Source organism: Alosa sapidissima, chromosome 23 (genome assembly GCF_018492685.1).
Source record: "Alosa sapidissima isolate fAloSap1 chromosome 23, fAloSap1.pri, whole genome shotgun sequence".
Taxonomy (NCBI): domain Eukaryota; kingdom Metazoa; phylum Chordata; class Actinopteri; order Clupeiformes; family Clupeidae; genus Alosa; species Alosa sapidissima.
In genome coordinates this window covers 21709373-21729475 of record NC_055979.1, presented here as the reverse complement: position 1 = coordinate 21729475, position 20103 = coordinate 21709373, and the positions used below count along the sequence as shown (strand labels likewise).

The 20103-nt window shown below is 42.0% G+C and overlaps 1 protein-coding gene across 6 annotated transcripts; it reads right to left on the bottom strand.

Annotated features, from left to right (window-relative positions):
• Positions 1–406: 406 nt before the first annotated feature.
• On the bottom strand, positions 407–19792 carry sgsm1b (small G protein signaling modulator 1b). Of its 6 annotated transcripts, none has more exons than XM_042081022.1 (26): positions 19641–19792; positions 19450–19509; positions 19310–19353; positions 18616–18691; positions 17458–17620; positions 16570–16722; positions 16404–16471; positions 16116–16258; positions 15392–15529; positions 14973–15097; positions 14793–14860; positions 14529–14692; positions 12608–12737; positions 11966–12098; positions 11524–11588; positions 10994–11139; positions 10168–10296; positions 9721–9891; positions 8950–9024; positions 6006–8183; positions 5133–5257; positions 4921–5003; positions 4388–4497; positions 3810–3906; positions 3378–3545; positions 407–2980 (listed from the first exon to the last, which is right to left on the bottom strand). In XM_042081022.1, the coding sequence occupies exons 2-26, from the start codon at positions 19454–19456 to the stop codon at positions 2892–2894; spliced, it is 4848 nt and encodes a 1615-aa protein (XP_041936956.1). In that variant the 5' UTR covers positions 19457–19509; positions 19641–19792; the 3' UTR covers positions 407–2891. The 6 variants fall into 6 exon arrangements, with proteins under 6 accessions (XP_041936956.1, XP_041936958.1, XP_041936955.1 ...); XM_042081024.1 differs by having other exon boundaries at positions 19703–19719; XM_042081021.1 differs by having other exon boundaries at positions 19450–19792.
• Positions 19793–20103: the final 311 nt, after the last annotated feature.

Genomic DNA, 20103 nt, shown 5'->3' with positions numbered 1-20103 from the left:
ACAAACAGGATTTTATAGATGTTGGATTCTGTTTCTGATCAGAAATTTGTCAGCTATCTATACAATTGAAACTGTTCTATAAATCCCTGTTTTTAACACATCCTATCATTTCTGAAGTTACAACAAGTAGAGTACACAACACTTTATGTTAAATAATGCTGTGAAATGCTTCATCATTACAGCTATCCATGTCAATCACAGTGACATAACTAAAAATGATTAGGTGCTGTTAGGGTTTGATGAGTAAGTCTGAGTGTGGAATTAGATAAACATGAGTGTAGAGCCACGACCACACCATTGTTTTTTTGCCATTCTGTCTGACCTTTAGTTGATGGAAACACACACTTTTTAGCTGTGTAGTAGCCTAGTGCATAATAAAATACATCAGACTGTTTGCAAAACCAAATTACTCTTACACTTTTACAGATATTTATTACAGATTGATAAATAATTCACAACACATCAGTTTCACAATGTAGTCACAGTACAATAAAAATATAAAGGTTTACTTTTTTTCTTTTCTTACTGATGTATGTACACCTATATATTTATTTGTTTATTTTCAATTGATCATGTTTAACACTGACTTTGTTATATCATATATGTGTTTTACATTAAATGTCTCGTTATACAGTGTAATTCTCAACAGCAGCAACATACATCAATAATTCTCAGATTGGGTGTGAGTGAACTATACTGAAGAAGACAAAAGATTAGTGTTTGAAACACTGGCACTTTTAACCAAAGACACCGGTTTTCCAGGGGAGTTTAAACAGGATCCAACAATCACAAAGCGTCCTGATAGAAGTGATGAACACATTTTAAAAAGAAGTCTGAAGGTAACTAGCCTGGGTGAACCCAGACAAACCTACAGGTCCGTCTGGACATCGTCCCATTCAAGCCGATTTCTGGATCACCAAAAAACCCAGGCACCAATTAAAACTGCTTATCCGGCATGGGGCGGGCTTTATATGATGACAGACAGAGAAGTACAGTTAGCAGCACTGTTCAACACAACCAATGACTGCCCTGATGGTGTCAGTGAGATAACTTTAAAACTTTCTTTTACAAGAAATATGTGTTTGCTGTACTTCCACAAAGATTTGGTAAGTTTAATGTTCTAATTAATGTTCCAATTTCACCGCTGGTTATGGAAATTGGAGATGAATGAAGGGTCCCAAGATCCATTCCCAATTTCAGTTAAGATTTGCGAATTGGTCTGGTGTCAGCCAGGTTAGAAGCAAACATGACTTCTCAGCAGTTTTCAAAATCAGCTATAGCAGAGTCTCCATTAAATCACATGACCACAAACACCGCAATCACACATTGCAAGAGAATGATGTAAGCAGTAGTCGACATGAAAGATAATCACTGACAAATCCCTGAACAGAGGAGAGTACAGTAACCTAAGGCCAAAGTTACACCAGTATGTGCAAAGAGATTTTTTTCTGCCTTCATTGATTCATACCTGAATGAAGATCAGGGGTTATTTACACACAGAAACACTATGTTTGTGCAGTTGGTAGCGTTCCTATTCATTTACACATACGACACTTGCATTATTTAAAAAGAAGAGGCTAAAACGAGAATGTATAAAACAATGATGTGTTACATTTGGCTTTCGATTTGGCTTTGATGTGTCATTTTTTAACATATCATGGTAAGTCATCTGCTATATGTCTATTGAGGCACATTGATTATAACCAGTATTGTGGTAAACAGCTCCATTGAATAATTCTTTCACAAAACTGAATGCATGGATGAAACAAGCTGACATAACACTCCTTACTGAGAACCCAGACCTGATCTGACAAGAATTTTTTAAACAGCCAAAGCAGCTTCCTCAAGGTGTTCACTTAAGGCTCTGTGCCCAGGTCCAGAGCCATCCTGAGGTCACTTGATAGAAGAGAAAAATGTCAACACCCCACCCCACCCCCACCCCCTGTATTTGTTTACTCAGTTCATGTATAGTTTCCATAGATTCTGCAGTCTGTCTCTAAACTGAACTATCCATGTGCAAACATTTGCATTCGTGGGGAATGTATTGGTATTGAGAACATGGGTGGCCAAGAGTGACCAACTATGGAAGTGGGGCAAGATTAATTTACTTTTTTAATTTAAATTGAGTGAATTAGTTATTATGGTGACGGCAGAACTTCAGCCTTATGGTACTACAAATCTACTCTAGGACACTTTTACAGCTCTGTACCTCGGTGATATTCTCGGTTCTTAAAATTATGCATTGATCTGGCTATTACAATTTGTGCTTAGGAATGACCAAGTTGATATCAGTCTTTCCATTATATAGTTTTAAGTAACATAGGCAATATATGAGCAATACTGTCTTCAAAGATGCTAAAAAAATATATCCATGTATACATCCACGTGTGAATATTTATTATGGCTTTCTTAGCTTGGGAAAGTGTCTCTGTTGCTAACTTTGTTAATTATCATGACATTATGACCTCACATATGGCCCCACAATAATGTCTAAATCATATACTACTGTTTAACAATTCATTTAATTCAAGTCACTCTTTCTCAAAACCATACGTTTCCTATTTCATTTTTATAAGTATCCATAAATCAATTTACGAAGTAACGCAAATAAATTCCAGATTATGACAAGCATGATGTTCCAGCATGCAACTAAACTCTGTTGTGCAAATCTTATATTACACCCTCTGTGTTCTACTGAGCATGAAGATCCGGTTTTTTACATATATGGGAATACAGCTACATCATTACAAAGGGGTGTTGGCCAATGTGTACATGAATCTTGAATTTGGCCCTGGTTCCTTATTTGTCTCCACATACTCTCTTTGCAACAGGACCTGGCAGCACAATAGGAATGGCATGATTAGACTGGAAGACACAATGGTGGATCTCGCCTACTTGTTCTCAATAAGCGTCTGAACTTTGTGGACCAACTCCCGAGCCTTGACCAGAACCTGTGGGACGTCATGCCTTTCCGCCATCTCTGTGGGGGGGGGGGGGGGGGGGGGGGGGGGGGGGTTAACTGCAGTTAACAACAGTGATCACATACAAGGCCAGAGAAAGTATAGGTATAAGTATACTCTTTTGATCCCGTGAGGGATATTTGGTCTCTCGAGTTTATCCCAATTCGTGAATTAGTGAAACACACACAGCACACAGTGAGGTGAAGCACACACTAATCCCGGCGCAGTGAGCTGCCTGCATCAATAGCGGCGCTCGGGGAGCAGTGAGGGGTTAGGTGCCTTGCTCAAGGGCACTTCAGCCGTGTCTACTGGTCGGGGTTCGAACCGGCAACCCTCCGGTTACAGGTCCGAAGTGCTAACCAGTAGGCCACGGCTGCCCTAATGGAAAGAGACTGATGGAGTGAGTTGGCTACTCACCATTGAAAAATTTGATGATCTCGGTGAAGTCCATGTTGTTCTCCAGGATGATGTCCCGGTAGTGCTCCACCAGCGCTAGCGCGATGAAGAGGACAAAGTGGCTGGAGGAGACGGACCGCGCTGCCCAGATGGTCTCCCAAGCGGAGAACACATCATCATACACCATTTCTGAAGGGGAGAGAAATATGGCTCAATGTCCACTGTTCATTACACCGTGCCATGTTATTTGAATTCATTTAATTGCCCAAAGACATGTAGGACCCTCATGCTTGAATGTAGGAACCTCATGCTTGAATTACAATGAATTATAAAAAGATGAGATAGATCAACACTGATGATAGCATTGTGGTTCTGACAAAAACACATACGAAAGACAAAATAAAATGTTCAAATCAGAAAATCAAATCCTGTAAATGTATAGATGTAAATTACCCCTCTTAAAGTCAAGCAGAAACCAGCGGTAGCAGAAGTAGAAGTGGGTGTAGTCTCCATTCTGCTGCATCAACTCAAAGAGCTCAGAATCTAAGATCTAAGGGGCAAAATTATACATCTATTACTGCTGTGTTATCGGTTCATGTGATTCCAAGCTACTTTCCAGGCTTTGAAATTCCTGAGTGAGGTCATTATGTAAAGGTAGATGATTTATGCACAGCATCAAGTTTCCTGATAGCCTGAAGTTCTTCACAAACATTGTAGGAATCTCATCTCATTTGGATAGCATGACAGCAGCCATTATTTGCCAGTACACACATAGCACATAAGCTGTCATGTAAAGTGAGGGAACTTTGCCAATCGGCACTGGGGCATTACAGAGGCTGCAGTTTCAATTGACTATTGGGCCCAAAAACCTATACTAGCAACTAGCTTAGTTAGCCAGGGTGTCTTCCATCCTTCAACTGACTAAACATGCTTATAGCTTCTAAGGTGAAGTTTGCTGGCTGTGAGTTACAGTGTGGCTGCTGGTATTGCTGTATGCAAAAAGGTGTTTAGTAATGTTACGCCAGAGATACCTGGATGAGTGAGCGCATGTTAGCAAAGTGTGAGTCCATGGCTCCCCCATGAGGAAAGTTTTGGTTCATTCTCTTCATGAGCTCCGTGAAGCAGCTGAAGGCCATGGCCTCTACAGTAGTGTGTAAAAAGCAAACAGTTGTTAGTATTTCTGAAAAGCTTTCTGGAACATTTGTGTTCTTGGTTTTGAAAACCTTTGTTGATTCTATTCATATATTAAAGATTAATCTGTTCACCATGCACTTAATTAATTAATAATATTACAGAGTTATAATTTGTATGTTGATGGGTTTTGTTAATATTAAAACTTTTCATGCTTTTCATTGTTGATGTTTGTATATATTATTGTTATAATTACTAGTATTATTATGCTTAATATAGGCTTTTCAACTTTATTTGAAACTATTTTTAACTAATGTAGTGTTGATATACGCTAAGCAGCTTTGGACAAAAGCATCTGCCAAATACCATTAAACATAAACAAATAGGATGCTGTCTGAAACTTTTTTTATATATGTTACGAGAATAAACTGACCGTCATCCAGGATAACCAGCAGAGGTGCTAGTAGATCGCACATTCCCTGGACGTAGCCTATCTCCAGGTGCTGCCACACATAGCTAAAGAATCAAATTTGAGATTAACAGTCGAAGAAAGTTTTTCACAGGCATATACTGTACAGGTAAAATCAATAAGGGCAACATCTCGTTCAACGTTCTAGACAGCCGACATTATGAAACTGCAATTACCTGCACATGATGTTGCGCAGTTTTTCCAAGTTGGCCGTGGTGAAATACCAGTAGTTTCTGTCGCACCTGTGAACATCCTTTTCAATGCGGTGAAGGTTCAGCATGTACATATCCAACAGCTCTTGCTACAAACACAGATGCAAACAAATTGAAATGAGCCATTTGTATTGTCATCTAATCTCTAATGTAATCACAAGAAAATGAGTGGGAACTCGAATTAAGAGTTTATTATGATAAACCATTTAAACAAGTTGCTGTGGACTAATGCTGTTATCTGCCAAAATAAATAATGCAGATATTATACATTCCTTAAAGCAACACCAAAGCACTTTCCCTCTGTCGCACGCACGTTATTTGATTTTCCAGCACCGGCTTTGCAAATAACGATGTCCACAGACAAGGTAGAGTATGTTGCATGATTTTATGAAAGTTTGATGTATTGCGACATCAGAAGCTAGTCAAATTTGTAGTTTCTTATGTCTCATTCCATCGAACTACAGATCCGCTACCCGATCTGGCAAACTTGCATAGTGTGGTTATAGCCGATAGAGGGTCGCAAAGCGAATGCAGAAGTGCCGTTCACCCTGTTACGAGTTGATGAACCACTGAAACGATTTTGGAAACATTATTTTAAGGTACAAAAAACTCTTTAGTGTTGCTTTAAAGTTTTTGTTTTTATGTTTAATACCTTTTCACTATGCATTGCAGATACACATTGAGTTCAGATATTTAACTTGAATAATCATTTTTCATGACATGTAGTTATCTGAAACTGCCTCACAAAAATAAATCTACAACTTGCTGTTGTGAATCACTAATCTGTGCTGTTTAGTGATTCACATGAATCATATGAATCTATGAATTGGCACTTACAGAGTAAGTTGTACCAATGGAGGACACAGGGGAGGCCAACTCATTCTTCAGCTCCCCTCTTACTGCTAGGGAGTCTGCCTTTGGGAAGAGGCTATCCATGTCAGGGTCATCCTCCGACAGGATGGACTCTGTGGCCTCAGGGCTCGTGTTGGGGCCCACTTCCAAACGGAGCTCCAGGGTGGGCAGGTCCACACCAGGCTCTCTGGGGATGCGCTGGGCCGAGGGGGCGTCCAGGGTGAGGGGCTGCCTTCCCCAGTGGTCCTCGGTCGACATGCAGATTAACGCGGTAGGGATGTCCTCCATTTCGAGGGCGGAGGGGGAGTCGTCCGAGTCGGCCATGTCGAGGGTGGAGGACTGCTGCGTGAGGAGAGGCGGAGCGGAGACGCAGCCTTCGGACTCCGTGTTGGAGTCTCTCCTCTCCAGTACCCAACTGAGCCCCAACTGAGAGGCTTTAGCGTCGTCTGACTCAGACACCGTTCTCCCCTCCATCCCTGGAGCGGTGGAGTCCTCTGACTCAGAGCCTTGAATTGCTGTCTCCTCAACCGCCTCTGATGAGAGAATCTCTTCTGTTGGGGAAAGCTCCGGCTTTGATTTAGTACCCAGTGGCACACTGCTCTCAGCTGGGTCTGATGAGATGGCCCTTTTTACCGATGAGGGCTCTGATTCTTTTGAGTGAGATTCTGGCTGACCAGCATTCTGGAGTGTTTCAGAAGACTTGACCTTATTTGATTGTGATGGTTCTTCTTGTTTTGATTCAGTAACTGACTGAGCAGCGTTCTCATCTGTTACAGAGGGGTTGACCTCTTTTGTTGGTGTTGACTTGGCTTGTTTTGATTCAATTACTGACTGAGCTGTGTTCTCTGCGGCATCAGATGAACTAATGCCTTTTGATGGCGATGACTCTTCGGCTTCTGAAATGGAAGGCTCTTCTAGTTTAAGGGATTCACTGATTTGTGGTTCAACGGCCTTAGGATCTTCCTTTTGATTATCTTCAGATTCTTCTGTCTTCAGAGGATCATTTACCACAGTACTTGTGATATGGTCTGTTCCAGCATTCTCATTCTTGTCTTTGGGTACATCAGGAGCTTCTTCAGAGAGGATTTCGGCATGCTCCTTGTTCAAACTCTCAGACTTTGGAATCGCCCCTTCAGTACTTTGTGTGCTATCAGCTGTCTTTTCCGTTTCTAGGGATTTCTTGTCAGCTGTTTCGAGTGTCTTTACCGTACTCGACTCTGTTTTTTGGTTTTGTTCTGGGTTTAATGTGCTCTCCTGTGAGGAGTCAGCTTTCTCCTCTAATCTACTTAGGACTTTTTCTTCATCTGTCTCAGGATCCTGAGTCTCCTGTGCGTCAGAAGTCCCTTTCCCAACTTCAGCTTCTGCTACTGTTTCTTGAAGACCACTCTCCCCTTTCTTTTCTGAATCCTCCTTCTCTTCAGGAATCTTCACACCTTGCTGTTTTGGCTCACTGCATTTTGGGTCAGTATCAGAAAGCGGCACTTCACTCTCAAGTGAGCTTCCTTCTAACGCCTCACCAGAATCTGACTCCATAGCCGGGACTGTGTTACTGTGCGCTGTAGGTTCACTCTCCAGGACACCTGTGTCTTCTTTGACTGAAACGCCCCCTGAGGCTTCCTCTGAGACCTCTTTGGCTTTCTCTTCGGAGACCATTTTTTTACTCAGCACCTTCAAATCCTTCTCTGACACCACTGGTGCTGCAGGTTCACTTTCCAGGACGCCTTCATCGTCTTCTTTGACTGAAACGCATCCTGAAGCTTCCTTTTCTGAGACCACTTCGGTTTTCTCTTTTTCCAGCACCTTCACCTCCTGCTCTGCCGGATTGGGTTTTGTGAGCTCGCTCTCTGGGGGCGGCGCTTTGGGTTGGGAGTCGGCTACGCTAACAGAAGCTCCCTCTGCAGCCGACTCTGGCTGGCTCTTCTTCGCGGGAGTCTGAGACACCCCGGCTCTGGCCCCGGAGTCGTGGGCAGAGGCCTCGTCGGTGCTGGGGGAGCAATCGGAGAGACCCGACGTGGTGGAGAAGTTACGAGACGAGGGATGGCCCGAGTCCGGTGAGCTGGTGCCATTGGCCAGAGTCCCATTTGAGAGCTTAGGCATAGGTTTTTGGTCCTCAGGCTTGGCCTCCAGTTCAGGTTGATCCTCTTCATCAACTGAACCAAACACCTTAAATGAAACATAAGAGGTTACGTCTGTGTTCCATAACACACAGTTAATACCTAAGACAGGATATGTAAATCAATTACAAAGTAATGCTTCAACGAAGGATGAAGGGATGGATGTTGGGGGCAGCTGTGGCCTACTGGTTAGGGCTTCGGGCTTGGAACCGAAGGGTTGCCGGTTCGATCCCCGACCAGTAGGACAAATGTGGGCGGGGGAAGTGGTTGAGCACTGCTCTCCCATGCCCACATCCACAGCTGAAGTGTCCTTGGGCAAGGCAACTAACCCCTCTCTGCTCCCCCTGCTCCGGGATAGTGTGTGCTTCACCTCACTGTGTGTTCACTAATTCACCGATGGGCTAAATGCAGAGACCAAATTCCTTGTATACGCAAGTATACTTGACCTACAAACCTGATTTACATTTTGTTTACATTTACATGAAGGGATGGATGAAGGTATACCTGACTGCTGCTTTAATGACAGAATGTGTATTTACAATAGAGTAATAAAGGGTGAATGCTTAGTTTTACATGGCTGAGAGATTAAGGCAGTGCTCTTGTAGCCATGCTACACCGGGTGCGCAAATGAAGCATGGAGCGAAAAAACAGCTTCTGATTGTGTCTGGCTAACTAGTTCCAATGATTATAGCGGAAGCTAATTGTTCCAGCAATAAGCTCTGCAAACGTAACACTTCCGTTACATGCCTGGTGTAGCCTGCCTGTTGGGCTATGGCCATATGGGTGTGATGTTTCTCCCTGTTGACCCTACCTACCTGTGCGCTGCTGTTCGAGTCGCTGTGAGAGGAAGCATGGCTCTGTCTCTCTGAGGTGCTGCTGCTCTGGGATGACTGAGGCAAAAGAAGGGGATTACTGACGTATTACTATACACAAGGATCCCAACCACAGCACTAATGCACCCATACTTCATCTAAATGTGTCAATGAACCTGATGATTAAATATAAAAGGCCTATAACAAGGCAATACTTCAAACATTGATCATCATACTCAAACGGGTTTCAACTAATGTTTCTGAGAGGTGCACCTACATGATATACTGAGGATTATTGTGAAAATTAATCCTTCAAACATTAATCATCATACTCAAACGGGTTTCAACTAATGTTCCTGAGAGGTGTACCCACATGATATACTGAGGCTTATTGTGAAAATTAATCCATGGCAAACAAGAGCATTCTGCTCCTCCACAATTGTATATATAAAGACATTTCTGTTCTCACCCAACGATAACAGTAAAGATAACTGTAACTATAGCGGTATGAGCGTCCATACTGACCAATGATGAGAGGAAAGTCTCTCTTTGTGTTGACGAATGTGATAAATCTGTCTAAAATGTTATGGATACTGATTGGCTGTCAGCTTTTTATCATTCTCAAACTCGCTCTGAAAGTGATTCCCGACGATATCGTTTTCATTATAGTTTTTGGTTTGGACGGCTCTTAAATTCTCCATTTTGCCCTTGGCTCGAGCAGGGACTTGGGTTATACATAGCTCTGGGCTCAGTCAGGCGGGAGCTCTCACTTACGTCTGAGCTGACGGTGGAGTCGTGGCGTGGGCCTCGCTCCCCTCCCGTCTCCGAGGAGCAGCGAGCCAAGGCAGCGGCGTGCTGCTCCTTCTCACGCTGCTTCACGATGGCCTCACAGCCCAACCACTCACTCATCGTCTGCTCGTAGCTGGCTCGCACCTGCTCGTCCACCTACACGCCAGCACACACAGACGTACCGCATAAATAACTAATACTAATGTACCATCACACTGTATAATTACATTAGAATACACTCACATACGCAAAAATACTCAATACACACAAATAGCAACTGTCTGTTGAACATGTGCAAATAAAAAAACAATCACTTTCTCTTCATCCTTTTTCTACCTTTTCTACCTTATCTTTTCTCTTTCTCTCTCTCTCTCTCTCTCTCTCACACATACACACACACACACACACACACACAAACACACACATACAAACCTCCTTCCTCTCCTCTGAGGTCATGGTGAAGGTGTAGTGGCCCAGCAAGAAAGGCCAGACCTCCTTGCGTATGCTGGGCTCCACCCCTCCATAGTAGACCAGACGCAGAATCTCCAGCTCTTCATACACCTACACACACAGAGGGACAATACATCACATCACAAGACATCACAACACAAGACATCACATCACATCACAATACATCAAATCACATCACAACACAACACAACACAACACAACGACATAACTGATTTGACTATGTTGGGCTACCTAACTCATGTGGAAAATATGAAGTGACTTCAACAGCGATAACTAAAGCAAAACTTCATGTCCTTATGCTTATGTTTAAGATTGCAGTGGCTGAGGTGATGAAGAACTTTAAATATGTTTGTGTGAGCATAGCACGAATATGTGCAGAGGATCTTTTGTAGATTGCGCAACATGGAGTTTTCTGGACTATTCTGTGGTGTCCCCGTAATTTCCTTGGTTCCAACTGATATATTCAAGTGTGTGCCTGCAATTATAGGTGACCCTGAATATAAACTCATATCAAATGGCTCACTATTCCTTGGTTAAGGATACATAGGATAAACATGCAAATTATATTATTGTTTGTTGAAGTAAAACAATATACACTGTATATGTAATTACATATGGATGTTTAACCTCTGAACCTACAATACAATATCTCAACAAATCTAACACATCTCTGTGTGTACTGAGAATATTTCCATGTGAGTAAAGGTGCTTCGTTGATTAAAAACTTAATTGCATTTTAATTAATACGATCCCATTTAAAGAGGCCCTACTGGGACTAATCTCTTACAGAGGAGTCCTGTAAGAAGGTCTTCCACACGTCCAAACTTAGACCGCCTTTGGCATCAGTGGGGAAATCATGCTCGATGATGGAGGGGTTTATCAAGGCCGACAGGTGTGTGCGCACCGTGGATAAGTGACGACAGTAGGCTAACCCTTTTGGTGACAAACAGAGGAAAAGAATGTATATTATTGGGGTTCGCATGCATTACACTCATAAAGAAAAATAACAACCAGTGTGTCCAACAGTTGATAAGGCCTAAGTTAGATGTTTGAACCTGGTATAATATAGATTATCTTCCAAATATGTAAATTATAAATATTTTGAAGTCATATTTATGGGTGTGAACATTACATCATAAGGAAAGTTTAAAAACAGAGAAACTATTATTTATTCCTGTACATGCAGGTCATATCACTATACTAGTAAAACCTCTGTAAAGTCTCCTTTAAAACACTAATGATGTTAATTGAAAATTACAAACATGTTGCCATAGGTGACTAAAGTAAATATGTATCTGGATAATGTTTTGCACATACAGCCATAGAAAGCACGGGAAATGATCTGATACTTCATGGTCTCGCAGAGTAATTTCAAAGGAGCCCTGTAAGTGTAGAGAGGGAGAAAGCAGATTAAGAATAGATAATGCAATGAATGTCCTCCATCTCTGTCATGCTGCTGAGATATGGTAGCAGTGATATGAATGTACACAATACATGTACACGTATGGTCTGTTTATGACACCTCTATAAAACACTTTGGAAGATCCCATTTTAATATATGTAAAGATTTTCAGCAAGGACTACTGCATCTTTTAAAATTATTATTTTAAAATAATGTAGCGTTTATATACTGCAAGACACTTTGGACAAATTCCATACATTTCATAACCATTACCATAAACATTTTTAGATACTACTGTGACCAGAGTTGCCATGCACTGGTGGTAACTGAGACTGAATGGTAGGATGTATCATTTACACTGGCCTGTCATGGTTACAGCCATCAGGGAGACCCCCATCTGAGGAACCATTCTGGGAACAGGACGAACAGGAGGATTTCCGTGGTGATGGTTGCCACAGGCTCATGGCTTGATCACTGAGCTCAGGTGCAACTGCATCAAACATAGCCATAATGTCACCCTATGCAGCATCATATGAAATGGCATTTCAGTACACAATGTTACTACTCATACCCAGGCTGATTCTAATGACTCCAACCCAAGCCAAAACAACATAATACATCACATAGCATGGAGAAAAAAAGAACAATATGGTGAGTGATGGTGAAATCAATGGGATGTGGAGGGTGAAGCAGACTGTACCAAGCTCACAATAACATGAGGAGAATGCGGAGGTGGAGGTGATGGAGAGAGGATGGGAGATGATGGAGGAAATGACATCAGTGCCAGACTTAACCCAACCAGCGTGACAGGATGTTGCCTACAAGAGGGGGGGGGGGGGGGTGGACTAAGTCATGATGCAAAGCTTCACGGCTGAAAAAAACTTAATGAAAAGTCAAGAGGAATGGTGGAATGAACCAATAAATGGAACTGGTAATCAGATACAATCAAACAGTGAAGAGTTCTATCGTCACTTCACAGAAAACTCCAGAACAACGTACCAAAGTCAGACTGGCTGGAAGGTAGCAAGATCCGGAAGACGTAGTCGGTGGCTTCGTCTTCTTCTTTGTCTGAGACCGACTCACAGGATCCATGCGGGCTTCTTCTGCGAAGCTTAGGGAAGACTTTCCCCTTTGTGGAGACACAAGACAGGTGCAATCCATCACTCTAATCCCCACTCTACTCTTGTTTGACTCTCATCGTTTCTCTGTGTGTCTCATATAGACCCTTTCAAGAGAGTTCCATTATCAGCATCATAGTTGGCCCCACAAGGCTTCCGTTTTAACATTCCATATGTTATCTTAATGCAGAGGAAGTAGATTGGGAACCAAATAGAATGTTCAAGCATTGTTTTTGTTTTTATTGTTGAAAGGGTCTATAAACTCAAGGGCACTCCTGACATATTACACATGATAGGTGGTGTTTGAAATCAGTCGAGTCCTGTATGGTGAGGTAGATGAGAATTTCTCCAGCACACTGCTGTGTCGACAACAATAAACAGACACAAGGACAAAACTAGATTTAAGGCCTCCGATACCTAAGTCCCATTGATATAAATTAAGCAAGGACCAAGAGGCCGTAGTATCCAGTGCTTTTAGAACAGCTAAGGGACGTTGTTAGCAGTGGTGGAATGTAACGAAATACAAATACTTCGTTACTGTACTTAAGTAAATTTATTGTATTTGTATTTGTACTTTACTTAAGTAAAATTTATAGTGCATACTTTTGACTTTTACTTCGTTACATTTTACAGCAATTATCTGTACTTTTACTCCGCTACATTTCTACAACACCATCGTTCCTTTTTACGATACATTTTATGATCAGTTTTTTTTTTCTCTCTGACAAACACGTTTGTTTTACCGGGGGGTTGCTACCAAAGATTCTGGAGCGCTACGTGCATTCTTAGAAACATAAGCTTCTACTCTAGACCAGGCAAAGCGTGAGCTTGTAGCCATCTGCATTCAGTAGGCTATATTCACCAGACCCATGGCTACACTGTACATGCAACTGTGTTCTGTGCCTTTCTCTGTCTGTTATCTGCAGCGTTAGGGCCTCCTCTCCGATGAGATTGCTATCCGCGGATCAGCGAAGTTACAGGCTATGCCCATGCTTCTGTCACACGTCTGATCATTTGCGGCACAAATAAATGGTAGACTATTAATGAACCGGTGGCTGGAAAAAACGTAACATTTTCCAGATTAGGAAATATTCCTTAATTGTGTGTGATTAAATAAAGATGCATAGCCTACAATTGGGGGGTAGTAACGTGAGCGCTCATTCAATGTCTATGCGTCTGCGCAAGTGAAACTGAACTTAATCATAAAGACACCTTTCTCAGCAACTTTTCTGTTCAATCAGCATAATTGGCATTACGATCCACCCGACGTTTCCCTTGTCTACCCCGTTAAACTTCAGGCTCTCGTGTTTTGCTGAATGATATTACTCAGCAGATCACCCTAGTAGATAACCAGAATTACAGTCTCTAGAATTGTAGGTCAGAATGTAAACTGGCCCACAGATGGTAAGCACAATTGCATTAACTTAAAACTATCTAGTCGAGTATAACCTAAAACTAGCTTCATTAAAATGCCACAGCCCATACTGATTTTTCCTTTTAGAATATAGATATTAAGAGAATAAATCATTATGCAAATACTTTTACTTTTAATACTTAAAGTACATTTAAAAGCAGGTACTTTTTACTTTTACTTAAGTAGGGTTGTCATTGTGGTACTTTTACTTTTACTAAAGTAAATATTTCTCTGTGTATTTGTACTTTTACTTAAGTACTGAGGTTCAGTACTTCCTCCACCACTGGTTGTTAGGCATGACACGAAGCAGAGTATAATTAATAATGTAGAATAATGTCGAATTTCCAACCCATGCTAACCATCTCATGCTAACCACAGGCATGCTAACCTTTCCCCTCTGAGACCACAGTGGTGGGTCCAGCTGTCCATGTGGGAGGAGTCCATTCTCCAGACAGGTAAGAAACTGCAGCAGGTGACCCCCGCGAGGGAAACGCAGTGGAGGTCTCTGGATCCCATCCTGGCTGACCAGGACCACTGTGCCTCCACTGTCCACTAGAAACATCAATACGGAGGTTTATACTATTGCTATTATTATAAATTGCTATGATATTGTACCATCAGAAACTCCTATTATGATGACGTTTTACTGTACCTTGTTGGTGGCAGTGCAGATAGACTATTTCTTCAAGACGGATAGTCATTGCATAATCCCAGTATACACTGCAAGAAACAGTGAAACAATATGGATATAAAAGATTAATCATTCTTGCGCTGTGGCACAGTATAACAAAACAATGTGATATTTAATGCTTTTTGGTCATAGTAGCTCAACCTTTTCTCATAGTCAAGGTCCCCCATGTTTCCATTCATCAGTTGGTTTGGGGTCCACTTTAGGGTCATCAGGTCAGCTGTCTGGTGCAAAGAGAGGTACCCTGGGATAGCCTCCATGTCATCCGTCTGTCATAGGAGGACCAAATTTAGAAAACTGTGAGAAATCTGCATTGTGCTAACTTGAATCCTAAGTCACACTAGCCTCTGTCAACATGACTAAGTAAACGGCTATTTAAAACAGAAGTTATTACAAAAGATAATAAAGATATCTTATTTAAAATAAAAAACAAAAGATTTTAGATAAAGCAGTGGCAAGATACATTGATTATGATTTCCTTTTCCTTCTCCATGTTGTTTCTCTGTAGTCTTTCAGTTTTCTTTCAGTTAGGAGTGCGACCACTTATAAATATTCAGACGTACACATACCGGCTGCACCAGAACATTGTTCTTGCCGAAGAGTAATGTGGCCCGGGAGTTCTGGTGGAGAGATTCCACATAGTCCCTTGCCCAGAAAGAGGGCCGGTCGTCAATGCTGCCACTCGACTGTCTTTTTGTGATCTTTGAACAGGAACATTGTTTTTTTCAGTGACATGCAGTAAAATGATGATAAATATTTCAATAGCATAGATTATTTATATTCTGTGATGGGAAGTATTCACTGTACAGATGACTAGTAAAAACAATACAATGTTTTACACATTTCAAGCAGAACATACACCACATTTCTCTCTAGATTATATCAGTGGTTCGGGGCAGCCGTGGCCCACTGGTTAGTACTCTGGACTTGTAACCGGAGGGTTGCCGGTTCGCCCGACCAGTGGGCCACGGCTGAAGTGCCCTTGAGCAAGGCACCTAACCCCTCACTGCTCCCCGAGCGCTGCTGTGGTTGCAGGCAGCTCACTGCGCCGGTATTAGTGCTTCACCTCACTGTGTGTTCACTGTGTGCTGTGTGTGTTTCACTAATTCACAGATTGGGATAAATACAGAGAATTTCCCTCACGGGATCAAAACAGTATATATACTTATACTATACTATATATCAAGGTAAGTATACTGCACTATCAAGTTAAACTCCTATTGCAGATTACACGACCCTGGCTGGCATATTTTGCCCAAGAGAGACTAAGGGGGGACCGGGATGTACCAGAGCGGGGCGTTTGGTGGGGGAGTCCTGTCGGCAATGGCCACTATGGATACGATGCCTCTGCACCAGTTCGTCTGCTGATGGATCTGTCCAGAAGTGATTGGCCGTCTTGGCCTTTGTATACTCCAGGGCACAGGGCCCCACTATAGGATCAGAAAATCAGATATGTCAATCAAAGCCTGAGCAAGAGAAGTTAAATCTGATGAATATTCAACGGCCATTACCATATTCTTCCATTTAATGATTATGCAGAATAATTATTACATGGACATGGATCTTAATTTGTACCTAACAATGAAGCAAGAATTGGTCCATCCACCGGGTCTCGCAGTAAAGCTTCCCTCTCATAGAATTTGCTAGAAAATTAGAGATCTGTCATTACATCTGCCAAAAATGTCCAAAAATGTAATCTATAAAACATAATCATGCGTGGCTGATGGAATTATTCTCAAACCTGCTGTTCTCCACCAGATAAAGCACAATCTTGTCTAGAACCTTCTCTGTGAGAGCAGTTCGAATCCACAGATGTTTGATGGCCTGAGGTGACAGGTTGGGCAGTTTGGACATCTTCTGGTTGCTGTCTTGGTTCACTCGAGTCTGGTTTTGTCTGAGGTGGTACAATAACATGATCCAAATCAAAGCACATAGAGCACAACATAAACCATATACTGACAAATGAAAACAAAGTGTCTTAGTAAGAACAGAGCAGTGGAATACACTACTATTTGTAAACATAAATATTTGTCTGTTGTATTCAGATACAGTATTGTTTAGGTCTCAGAACGATTAGTACCTCTCCTAACAATCGCTTCTTGAATTTCACATCATGTGTTTTCAATGACAATCTTAGTACTGACTAATATAACCTTAAAAGTTATTTGTTTAGGCATATAAAATGATCCACGTCTATGCTGTCATAGATTCTCAGACAGTTACACATTGGTAATTACTTGAGTCTCGTTTTTCACTACTTTCCCCCTTACCAGAGGGTAATGTGACTGTCAGCTGATAAAATGCTTGTACATATATAGACATTCTAAACATAGAAAACAAACTCTTTGCTGGATGTTATTACACAATCAAACTTGGCTCCTTTCCTCTTGCCCTTTCCTTAATCACTATAGTATTTGTTTATTTTTATTGTTTATTTTCATTAGGCTATTGATTGCATTGACATTATTGTTTATTATTGCTATTCTCTTTAATGTAGTCTTACCAACCACTGTTTCGTAAGTTGCTTTGGACAAAAGCGCCCGTCAAATCCCATAACGATAACCATAACCATAACTAAAAATATATGGTATGTATATTATTGTTTGGGTGGACGTGGCATGGTCCTCACTTGCTCTCCATGATTTGCTCCAGCTCCTGGACCTTCCGGCACAGTTCCTCGGCCGGAGCGAGCATCTTCCCCACCTTCACAAAGAGGGCGGCCAGCTTGTTGCTGCGCAGAAAGCCTGCGGCTCTCCGCCTCAATCCGTGCAACACACACGCTTCCACCACCGCTGCAGACACAGATATTTTCACCAATATACACACAACAAACACATAGGTCACATAGTACGTGAAGAAGGGCACATACTGTATAAATAGCTGTTTTCTGTCTTTACAGGAAACAACATAGATTTCTAATCAATGAAATAGTTTAACATGGGTGCCCCTAAAGGAGTGGACCTCATATATAATCTTCTGAGGATGAATGCTTGTGAATGCAAACATACTGAATCCACAGTGTAGGCCTTTTTATGAGGCCTGCTGTCATGTCTTTATCCAACGCAGGGCAATGGCAGAATGCCGTTGAAATTTTCAATATCTCTAAATCTATGGGAGCGAAAATCTGTGTGCTTTTGCTTCTAATCTACACACACTCGTTCTCCGACGTCATGTCTAGAGTGGGAGGTGGTGGCATGTCACAGCATCTCGGTAGAAGAGCCGCGATCTGATCCCTGTCTGTTAAGTTCTGCAAATGTCACCACAGTCATTAGTATGACCAGGAAGCTCACACTTCCTGTGTCACCTTGACATCTCTCAAATGTGGCAATTAAGCCTGCCTGCTGACAAGCGCTCACTCAACATCACACTGATGAGTGCAAGACTGCCTGAGGATCATCAGGCATCGCCAGGGACACACAGACTGTATGGCTTTGATAATAAGAGTTTAATAACACAAGGTTAAAAATACACTGGCATGTCACTCCAGCAGAGGGCCTGGGTTTACAGGTACATCCAGACGGGAGAATGTGGATCCTGCTGACTAACACCTGCTAATGGAGCAAATGCTGTGTGATTCCTTGACACTTTGGTTTGCCTTCACAAATGGCATAATGGCTCTTGCAGCTACCAGCATACCCTATGGCTAGCACCTGGTAGACTAGACACTAGGCAGATTGGCATCTAACCACTGTTTTAAGAATAGGCTGTAGCCATCTAACTCACAATGAACCAAAAAGGCTAATCAATACCTAAATTTGAGATGAAAGTCCACAGAGCAGATACATACCACAGAATGAAATTATGTGACTGCTGTCCTCGTGCACAAACTTGCGGGTCACTGCTTCCTCCATTATCTGTTTCACCTGTTATAGATGATTGGGTCGGGGACAGTCATACAATCAGTTATTATTAAAATACTTTAAATATCTGACAAGATATTTCTGATAGGCTCTCTTAAAGTATTTGACACATTAGGAAAGGTGAGGGATATGATTGCCCAACACTGAAAATTACAACCAATTGAGCGTTCTTCAATGTGCCGGAGGGAACCGGGGTGAAAAACACCTTCCCAGACATGTCTTTTGACCTACCAGTTAGCCTACCTACCAGTTTGTGTTGATGACTGTTTACAGTGGACTGTGCAGTTGGTTGTACGGGCATCCACAGCATCAACTGGTTATTTACCAAATTAAATCTCACTTACTATTTTACTAGCCATTAACTCGTGGGCCTATCCATTACGAAATCACCTATAGCTGTGTGTTATGCCTAACAGTGGTCTAGATTTAGCGTCATCGAATCGTATACAAAGGGGCCTATGACTTGTAAAGCATCCTTTGCAACGATACATTGTCCACCTCTGACGCAGCTTGCTTGGCTATACGCTATGTGGTCTTAACGTCAGCGTGACTGCAACAATATGGTTTCTGTTCCTTTTGCAAATTATCGATATATTTTCTGCTGCAGCATTCATCACTCACCTCTTTTTTTACGCTGCGCAGCAGCCTCTGGCGAGTCTCGGTCTCTGATAAAACACAAACAAATCAGTATGGTATTCCAAAACAGGGATGAACAAATATCGTTGAGACGCACAGAAATAATATGGTTTACATCCACCTACCTCCCATTGCCAGCGATATGTTTTGCTATTTCCTCAGTTTGCTAGATCCTCCACTGCTGACTGAGGAAAATGAACGGAAACGTTAAAACAGATTCAGCAGCAATATTCTAAATGGCAATAAAAATGTCACCGTGACTCAACGTTGTTGTCACGGGTGTGGCGGGCTGTTTGGCCACGGTGTCACCGTGCACCTTAATTAAATATTACATCCAGCACAAAAACGACGCTATATCTTCATCCGTTCCATTGTCACCTTCATGCATGTACAGCGCACTTGACTGAGCGACGGCGATTTTCCCTATGCTGTAGCCTACCGTTCATAGGTTGGCTACGAGATACACACCCCCTTCACTCCACGGAACAGCCCGTACTAACATGAATCATTGAAGGATTCAACATGTCTGTCAGTGTTTTCAATGAACCAAAAGATGCGCCTTCAGAAGTCATACAAATTACATAAGCTGGAGCTCAACACATTACGCGGGAATGAACATGATATTAGTAAACATTAAGTATATCATATATATTTGCTGGCATGTAAAAGGCATTTTTTAAGACTAATGAATTTAATAACAACAATTTCCATTTGATCTCTCACAATTAGTCTCTTCCAGTGAGCTCCCTTCTCACTCTGTGTTAGGCTACTGTTATTTG